The sequence below is a fragment of the Acyrthosiphon pisum genome, unplaced genomic scaffold (assembly GCF_005508785.2).
Source record: "Acyrthosiphon pisum isolate AL4f unplaced genomic scaffold, pea_aphid_22Mar2018_4r6ur Scaffold_20844;HRSCAF=22298, whole genome shotgun sequence".
NCBI classification, from domain to species: Eukaryota; Metazoa; Arthropoda; class Insecta; order Hemiptera; family Aphididae; genus Acyrthosiphon; species Acyrthosiphon pisum.
The window spans coordinates 19,031-29,515 of record NW_021770246.1 but is presented as its reverse complement, the minus strand read 5'-3'; the positions used below and the strand labels follow the sequence as shown (position 1 = coordinate 29,515).

The following is a 10,485-nucleotide window of genomic DNA, read 5'->3' as shown; positions in this document are numbered from 1 at the left end:
AATATAAACCGCACACCGACGCTTCGAGAAGATCGCGAGCTACGCGAATCGAGCACAAAAGGTGACGAAAAAGGCTCGAAAGTCGTCGAAATCGTGTGAAAAGGGGAAATTTTCGAAAAATCTCAAAAATCTGCGGAATGATAAGAAAATCGGCGATAACGCGGCCGCGGCGACGGAATTTTTTCATTGGCGGTTCCCTATTTGCTGCGTCGCGCCTGTCGGAAAAAAACGGCGACTAACCGTGTTTTATAATATAAGAGACTATTTATTATCATTTCTGTGTTATCATAATGGTATCAAGTATCAACTATTGTTCTGTGATTGAAATATATGATATGAGCCGACAGCTGATTTTCATATTTAACAAAATGGCAGTGCCCACGAGTTCAAGGCCATGTCCCCACTTTTTTTAAATAACATTAGGAATTTTGAGAGTGTCATACCCCTGATTATACCGAGGTTATTAGCTTATAATGATATTGTCTATATTAGTTCAGTCTATTCCTGGAAACGTCCGATAACCATCGACAGACCGTCACCGCGCGATCGTCGTATCGGAAATTCAGTTTTTGGAGTAGTGGGGGGAAATTGCGGCCGACGTCGCAGCGGCAGGCAGGTGGCAGCACATTACGGCAATGAAAATTAATTCGAACAACATAAACATGTTTACGGAAAACAAACAAAACAGCATTAAAAAGTGATTTTAGAGAAAAAATACCTATTATGAAATCTATAGAGAACAATATTTCAGAGACAACCTCATATGGGTTTTGTTCTATTTTAAATATACAGCTCGTTATAAATGGCACAAAAACCTATTTTTTTACATTTTTTAATCAACTGTAACTTTTTTAATAATTCATATTTCAAAAAACGCATATGAGGTTGTCTCCTAAATATTGTTCTCTATAAATTTCATAATAGGTATTTTTGCTCTAAAACCATTTGTTAATAGCGTTTTGTTTGTTTTTTGTAGACCTGTTTTTACCACTAAATATTATGGGTATCACGTCCTCTTAAGATACATTACACATAATGATTTTGCTTCATTAGAAAGTTATTGTCTGGATTTTGTTGATAAATTTCTAATTGATGAAATATTTGGATCAGATGAAACAAGTAGCATATAGAAAAGATCTTCATTAGTATTTTTTCTAGAACTTTTCTGTGTGTTGTGTTCTCTAATTCGTTTATAGCCCTTATTCCTTGACTCTTGAGCTTCCTCGGAAAGTTGACCTAAAATAATAAAAAAATATAATGTAAGATATTGATCGATTATAAAGTTGATTTAAAATAGGTAAAAGATTAAATTACCGATGGGAAGAATTGCGTATCGTATTACTTCAGCCCAGTACTTCAACCCATACTTTGTGTATGTTGGCAGGCATATAATACCACGGGTAAAGATGTATAAAAAGTTTAGCTATATCTAATGCATACGTTTCAAATGCTTCTATGTTCACCTCATATTCACTAGGAATCACTGATAAAATATTTCCAAACCGTTTAAATAAGTTTATATATATCCCAGTGATTTTACAGCTTTTTTCTGGGTTTTGAAAAAACCGTCTCGCAATGTTACCATCATTTGTATTTCCTTTTCTTAAAAAAAAAAAAAAAACAATGTTTTCCTATTCTAATATTATATTCTTTTATTGCAGAGAATTTAAGCAGTTAAAATGTAAAATAAATGTTTACCTTGGACGACTATATCAACAAGTAAACCCATTTCTTTACGAAATCTTTCTTGAATTAGGTTTTTTGTTTCGGAAACTTTTAATTTATGCCCTGGTTTTCGGACCTAAATAAATTATATTTAAGTAAAAAACGGTTTACCTGCATTTCCAAAATGATTATTATTCATATTATATACTTATGGACCATGTTTTGATTTCCAACCGATAAGAAATGTGCAATAAGCATTCAAAAAATCGTATCCATGCGTGAAGCGTAGATAGTCCAAATTTTAAAGATTCTTCTTTTACCTCAAATTTTGTAAAGTTTTCAATATTATTCATTTGGGTAGGTGTACTTCCACAATTATAACATCTTTGACTAGATGTATTTGTTAATGAATTTCACACCTATATAAACATAAATTTAAAAAATAATGTCCTTTAAACATATTGTTTATTATTACTATATACCTTTTCGTCAACCATCGTAAACAATAATTCATGTGTAACTGCTATTTTTATACCACGTACAAGTACAGTCGAAGAATTTAATTGTTTAATTTGTTCCTCAATAATTTTTACCTCAAGTAAAGTGGATGCTACCGTTTCTTTTTTAAAATCAAACATTATTTGCCGACAATAACGAGTAGATGATGTACGGTTGTTTTTCCATAGAACAAATGTTTCATTTTTTTCGTTTAAGAACGCAACGGAAGTGGTACAATAGAAAACAAGAAAAGATCGCTGTCCATGATGCAAACATCGTCATTTTCATACAATTGCTTATAAGGTGATTGGCCATTACTACCGTCACAACCCCATTTGTAAAAAATGTCAAAACTATGCATATTATTTATATCATAAGTATCAACTACAGGGATTTTAAATATTCGTAATGATGTGTGGTCAAGAAGATTATGTAGATTAATTTCACAGAGTGTTTCTGATATAATGCAATTATGTCTGGACAACATAGTTTTTTTTCTTCTATAATTGAAGAATATGGTGGATAAATATTAGCATTTCGTTTAATGGCAGACAACCTAATATTTATATATTGCTGTTTCGTTAAATCGTTTTCAACAAAAAAAGCCAAAGCTTCGTCAGTAGTAAATGGAATAATTTCAGTTAATTTTGATTTTTTAATCACATTTTTAATTTTTTAAATTCTATTTGGTGACATTGTAGCATTTTTAAGATAGTTTATCTGACAAATGTTATACCAATTTCATGGCTTTCTATATTTCTATGGTCATATTAATTAGTCCTAATCTAGGCAAATATTTAGAATTCGCTCAAGAATTTTTAAATTATTTTGTTAAATCTTTTCAAATAATTTATGGTAAACATTTGATTTCCCATAACATACACGGATTATTACACTTATGCCAGGATTATAAATTGCTTGGTCCATTGGATAATGTAAGTTGAAAAACCCTTAGAACAAATTGTGAAACTCTTCAAAGAAATTGACATAAGCACCAGTAATAATCCTAATACAAATCTAGATAAAAAATCCATTTTGAAAATTCAACATAATAATGGTCCTTTACCAAATACTACACTTCAGGGAAGTCAGTATAAGACCCTGATTTTGACTGATAAATTAATAACTATAAAAATTGATAAAGAGTCCGATTGTTATTTTGGTACATCGAATAATGATGTAGTTAAAGTATTTAATATTATAAAAGATTTAAATACTGAACAAATTATAATAGTAGGAAAGGTATTTACTAAAAAAACTTTATTTTATCAGAAACCAATTAAGTCTAAAGCATTGAACATTTTTACTGTAAGCAAACTGTCTGAGGATTTTATGTTGTATTGTATAAATGATATTAAAAAATATATAGTTTTCACATCTTATGGTGCTGACTGTAATAATAACATTGCTATGCCTATATTACACAGTTATGAATAAGTTTTTAATTGTTATTAAATTTGACCAACAAAAAAATATATTAAAAAAGCTTAAATTTAAATATTATATATTGAGTTATGTTAAATTTCACTTTTTAATATGATAAAACAATAGCTTATTAATTTAAATATTAAGAACTTATGAACATTAATCACAAATTATTTTATTTTTATATTGTATTACTATATTGTATAAATTCAATAAAACAGTTTTATTTCAATATATTATACTAACTTTTATTAATTTGTGTAGGTATCTTAAGTATAACAATATGGTGTACTCAATTGTAATATTCACCAAAGAAAATTCTGTATCTGCTGTTCCATCATGTTGGTATGATGCATTATTGGGTAAATGTGCTTGGAGTGGAAAACCAGGAGTACATTCTTCAGCAAGTATAAATAAATTGATTAGTAGAAGAACTCCCTACAATGCAATTGAATTTGATTTATTTAAGGCGAGACGGTTTAAAAGAAATTTTGGTAAGCTATAGTTAAGACTTAAATGTCTATACAATTATATATATCATATTTAAATATTTCCCTTTCAGTCCTGAATTTTTTTTTTTTTCCAAAAAATTTTTTTTTTCATTATTTCTTTATATTAGGGTATAAATCACGTGTATTACCAATTTGGTGAACTTTGGACTTGCCATATGGGTAATAAAGTTATGGCTTTGCACGAGGCCACTGGTCGGTAAGGGAGTCAAATAACTTAGTGATTGGCAGTTTTTATTATGCACAATTTTATTAAATAAAATTATAGAATAAATAAAAAAAAAACATTTCATTCATCTTGAATTTATTTTAATTTTAATTTTATTATAATATATAATTAATCAAATAGGTATTTTGATGGTAAAGTATATGGTTTATAATAACAAAAAAAAAAAAAAATAATAACATAGAATCTCATCTTGAGTTCATAATAATAATATTATTATAAAATAAAATAAAATAAAAATTCAAATAACATAGAATCTCATCTTGAGTTCATAATAATAATGTTATTATAGAATAAAATAAAAATAAAAATAACATAGATTCTCATCTTGAGTTCATAATAATAATATTATTATAAAATAAAATAAAATAAAAATCAAATAACATAGAATCTCATCTTGAGTTCATAATAATAATATTATTATAAAATAAAATAAAATAAAAATTCAAATAACATAGAATCTCATCTTGAGTTCATAATAGTCTTTTACAATTACATTTGGTTCATGGTAAATAAAAATAAAATAATAAATAAGCATAAATAAGTAACAAATTTTAGTCTTATAAATTTACATATCACAAATTGGTATGAAATTAGGAACTTTATTTGATGTGGTACAATCTGAAGCATTCATTTCTTTTAGTAAAACATAAATGAACACCACATTTAGTACATTTTACAGAACTTCGTAGCTTGCACCCCTCATTTTTACACCGAACAGGATAATTAGTATTGTCATTTGTTGGTAAATGGTCAATGTGATCAAATCGCACCTCTTCAAACGGTCTTTGATCAATATTCCTGACTCGTTTTCGAACTGGAGTTGATAATGGTGATGGACTATTGCTAGGCCTACCTCTTTTCTTTACAAAAGTCTTACCTACTAAAATTAGGGTTTCACCTAAGCGCTCCTTGAAATGCAGTAGGTCCATCGTTTTATAAATGCCAATATGTTTACAATCTAATTTATATTCCAACCAGCTATTTACACATGCCATGTCAAAGGCATGTGTGATCATTCTCAGTGTCCACTTTCTGGACTTAATGAATGTTCTGAAAAAACTTACAAGTTGATCATGCTTATCTACTCCTCCCATCGACTGGTTGTAACATTTTATAATTTCTGGCCTATTTACCGTTATGTAAGCTTTTTCTTTCTTGTCATACCTTTTTATGTCATCAGGAACCCCAGAGGTTATGAAATTAGACCCTAATACCACTGCCTTATTGTCATACCATTTGATTAATCCAATATTACTATTATGCATGTTAGAACTCACTTCAAATGATGATCCACGACCCATTTTTGATAGTTCTTTGTCACTGATAAAAGGCGGATTTGCAAACCGATTAACTCTAATTGTGCCTGCAGAATATATGCAATTTTGTTGTAGTGCATGTAATATGTTGAAAGAAGTGAAAAAGTTATCCATGTACAAAAAATGACGGTTTTTTTTTAATAGCATGGTAAGTTTTAACACCACAGCACCACCTAAACCAAATACTTTTTGTATGTTACAATTTAGTTCAGTGGTAGATCCTTGGTAAAGAAGAAAATCATATACCAGACCACTCTCACCACACATAAGATATAACTTAATTCCCCAGGGATTTGGCTTACCACGCATATATTGTTTTACGCTTAGTTTACCTTTGAACGGCACCATTTGCTCATCGACACACAAATTTTTTTCGACAGGTAATTCATTACATCTTTTTTGCAAAATATTGTAGATTGGCCTTACTTTTACAAAACGATCTTTATTGTTTATTGGAATGTCGTTGTTATCCATAATATGAAAGTTTGATCTTAACTCAAAAAACCTGTTTCTTGTAATATTATCAGCAACAATATTTATTCTGGACTTTTGTTCCCAGTACATTCGTATTCGTGGTAGACCAAACACCCCCATAAGTAAATGAACACCAACAAATATTTTCATTTCCCTTGAATTTGTTTCAATCCAAGTTAATTTACCATTCTGTTGTGCATAAGTGTTTGTATATGTAGCCATCTCCTCATACTCATTGTCTGGAAAATATTTCATAAAATAATCTAGTGGTGTTGGTATTTCTTCAGGAAAATTACGTTCTTCAAGTTCTTCTAAACTAAATTTTGAAGGTACAAAAGGCTGTTTTTTCCATTTTATACTTCTTTTATCAACAAACGGTGGCATAAAATCATTTTGGTCCTCAAATGGATCTGTGATTGAATCTGGCACAACCTAACATTCAAAAATATATTGCACATAAAAGGAAGTAGGTATCAATTGTTCAATATGTATTGGGTACTTACATCAATAACATTATCATGTTCATCAATATCCTGTGTAAGTATAAAATCATCATCATCTTGCAAATCCTGTGTAGGTATAAAATCATCATCACTTTGCAAATCAAAATCAAAATTCTCTATAAAACGATTAAATTCTTCGGATTGAAAATTTATGTCCTCTTCGTCAGAGAAATCTGATAAATCCGAATTTCTACCATCTCCCAATAATTCAAGAATATCTTCATCACGTAATTTATTACGTGACATTTTACGAAGAAGTAAACAACAATAAGTCAATAAATAAAAATTGTAATGTTTACCTATAAAAACACTTGGTAACGAATAACGACCATACAAAATATAATTTAATAACGAATTAACGAATAAACTAAGATACTCCAGCAGACAGTTTGTATAGTAATTGAGTGTTTTAATTTTGTTACAAAGACTAGAGAAACCAATTTAAAAATGAAATAAAAATATAACTATTATCATTTATCAGAAATGTGTTGATAACGTAAACGCCCAGTGGCTTCCCTGGATGCCATAATATAACCATGGTTGTACGCTTGCTCGTGAGTCATATTGACAAAACGACAGTTTTTCACTATAGCAATACCTATTTTCATGGAAGAAATGATAAAATCAGATTTTTAATATCACAATTCTTCGAATTATCAAAAAAAATAAAACTGATAAGAGGATTTTCAAAATTTTCAAATTTTTTTTTGTATAAGCTCAAATAAACCTTTAAGTACATATACCACACGTTTGGCTCTATTTTCAATAGAATCTAAATAAAATTTGCTTTTTAGAGAGATATATAACGAGTTTATACGTTATGTAGATGATTATCTATGAATTTCTCTAATACATGGCTTCGTACGAGGCCAAGGGGACCGAAAGGACAGTTTTTCTATCTTTAACGATATTTCAGAAACAGTTTCAACAAAATGTCTCGCCACGTCCGTCTTACTATTGTTTCCTCTATATAATACTGGTTCTGTCGTTATCTCGTGCTTCTCCATTAGCTCAGCTGGTACATCTTCACTCGTCTTCTCAATGAGCCCATAACTCATTGCTTTTAATAGTTTGACGGTTTGGATCGATTAACAATTAATCGAATATTGCGTGGTTTGATAAAGGCTTAAGTGACTGGTCCTTTGAGTCGTCGCCCATGTTCAATCTCATAGAAGCTTCACTGAACTTTCGTCTATAATTATTGTTGTAAAATGTGATTGTGTCGAATGTTTTTTTTTTTATCAATCTGTACGTTCGACTTTTAATACAATACGCCAAATCACCGTTCAATTAAAATATGAAGGTTTTGACTAATTATAATTATTAATTGAAAAAGAAAAAAAACAGAATATCATCTAACATTGTCTAATTTATTGGACAACATGTTTTTATCACACAAGTAACTGATGTACCATAAATTGTTATGGTTGTTAATAATTTCTTTTTTTTCTTCTATACGTTTTTTCCCGGTTTCTTTGAATGCCGCCTTTTGAAATTGTATTCTAAATTACAATGTAAGTTGTTGTATTTCTAAACGAAGAAATGTATCAAAAAGTTTTATACTGAATCTAAGTTCGATTTCCTTGTTAAAGGATATATATTTTTTTGTTGAATTAGGAATAATGTGAATATCATTATCATCACAACCGAGCTCTCAAATTATGAAGTGACTATCGTACGACAGATTATGGATAAAATTTAAGCATCTTTTCTTTCTCTTCTTTTAAAAAAATCATATTTCTTTTAATATAAGTTTATTTATATAATATTTATTTATATAAGTTACATTGAGAGAAGTGACTATCATACGATAAATTATGGAAGAAAATTGGAACGAATGATTGACTAGTTATTTGAAAATTACATTGAAGACAGAGACATTGTCTATATTTGCCAGTAAAATGACACAATGATCTCGAACTTAAATTAAATTATTGTTTTTAAAATGTTTTGAACATTTTTCACAAAACTTGGTTCATTGCAAATGTCTTACTTCTTTTGCAGTTAATTTATTCAATAAACGTATTAATTTGATTAATTTTATTGATACTATTTCTGATTTCAATCATATTATTCATACATTTTTGTGCAGCCTTCTCACTTATATATATATTCACCTTCCTCGGAATTTAGAACTGTTTCACCAGCTCTTTTGATATAATACTATAGTCAACTTTAACATTAAACCCATAATTCATAATTTCATGTAAATGTGTAACGTGAGTTTTCTGTTTTTTTTTTGTTTTTTACATATTTTAATAAACGTATTAGGTTGTTTGGGAGTTAATAAACATTCGAAATCTGCATAAATTACAAATGGAATCCTTTGGTTTTTTAACATTTGAAATATATGAAATCATCATCTCCCTTTTCAAACACTATATAGGCCTCCCCAATGCCCTAACCTATGTCCCGAACTTCTTGAGTTTATAGATACACTATCCACATGTAAATTAAATTTTATAGATGATTGTAAACATGATTGTTTTAACTTTAAAATTTATAAATCTCTAACATAGTTAAAAAAAAAAGCGTGTAGTCTATAAAATCTAAAGTATTCTTAATCAAAAATGTTTTCGAACATTTCTTAAATCTCTCAACTTCAAACAAACCTTAGAACTAAACTATGATAGGAGTATAGAAACGTATGTCCAGCGTTTACATAAGAAAATAATACAAAATAATATTTTTGAAGTATACAATTGTAAGTCCATTGCAACAAATATTTTTGATTTGTCTCTCCTGTAAAATTTGCTTTTTATGACTTGCGTTAGTTGACTTCTGTGGTTCTTTTAGTTAAAAACAATTTATATTTTATATTTTTAATATTTTTTTTTATTCCGTTTAAGTTTCGATCTTCTCGAGATGAGGTCTTTTTCATCCGTTTTCGTATAACTTTGAATCATTTGTTTATAAAAGTCTATTTCGTTTAAAATATTATTGTGGAAATTCATTATCTGAAAATGTTTTTTACGTAAATATAGAAAAATGTTGAAAAAAAAATCTTATAATAAACATGATTTATATCAACCAGCATTGTGCATAATTGAATGTTAGATAATATGACTTTATTTTATAAATTAAGAATTAGGTTTTAAAATACATTCGAAGTCTGCATAAATAACAAATTGGTATACTTTGAGTTTTTTTATAACATTTAAAATAAATAAAATCATCATTAGCCTCTTCAAACATCATAGGCCTCCCTAATTGCTTCTTTCTACAATTATGTTGATGTTCAATCAATCCTTTCATGCCCCAAAGTTTACCCTTAAATGGTTTATTGCTGAAAGTAGTAAAAATCTTTTACAGATAATTAGCTTGGAACAATTTTTAGTTTTCTGACTTTTAACGAATCTTGAACAATTTTTTATATAACAGTAATAAGATGTTTCATCATTATTGAACAAAAAAAATTGAAATGTCTTTTTCTTTCAGTATCACAAATTGTACGCACTTGACCTACGTTTATATTCTGTGTGACTTCTGATATATTCCACACATTTATCATTATTTTTTCGTTTTTAACTGTCTTATAAATATTAGCGCAATATACATCCGACGATAACTCTTGCTTATTAATTAAAATATTTTTATTATTCATTGTTTTATTCGTTATATCTATTTCGACTACTGTTTCTGAACGCGGTTTTAATGTAAAACAAACACTGTTATCGTTTTCTTCTTTATTTTCATTTATTGTAATTGAATTATTAGCAATGTCTGTAACTGAATGATCATCCTTTAAAAACTTATTTCCTGATATGCCATCCCCCGTAACTGGAAATGTTTTGTTTACTACGTACAATTCTGTTTCGAATGCTTTGTTATATCTATTATTAAATCTATTTGCGTTTTACCTATTG

The 10,485-nt window shown here is 28.6% G+C and overlaps 1 protein-coding gene across 1 annotated transcript; it reads right to left on the bottom strand.

Moving 5' to 3' along the window:
* Nucleotides 1–4,721: 4,721 nt before the first annotated feature.
* On the bottom strand, nucleotides 4,722–10,188 carry LOC103310000 (piggyBac transposable element-derived protein 3-like). The gene is made up of 2 exons (XM_008186938.3): nucleotides 6,620–10,188; nucleotides 4,722–6,548 (listed from the first exon to the last, which is right to left on the bottom strand). Exons 1-2 carry the CDS (start codon nucleotides 6,863–6,865, stop codon nucleotides 4,926–4,928), a joined length of 1,869 nt encoding a protein of 622 aa, XP_008185160.1. The 5' UTR covers nucleotides 6,866–10,188; the 3' UTR covers nucleotides 4,722–4,925.
* Nucleotides 10,189–10,485: the final 297 nt, after the last annotated feature.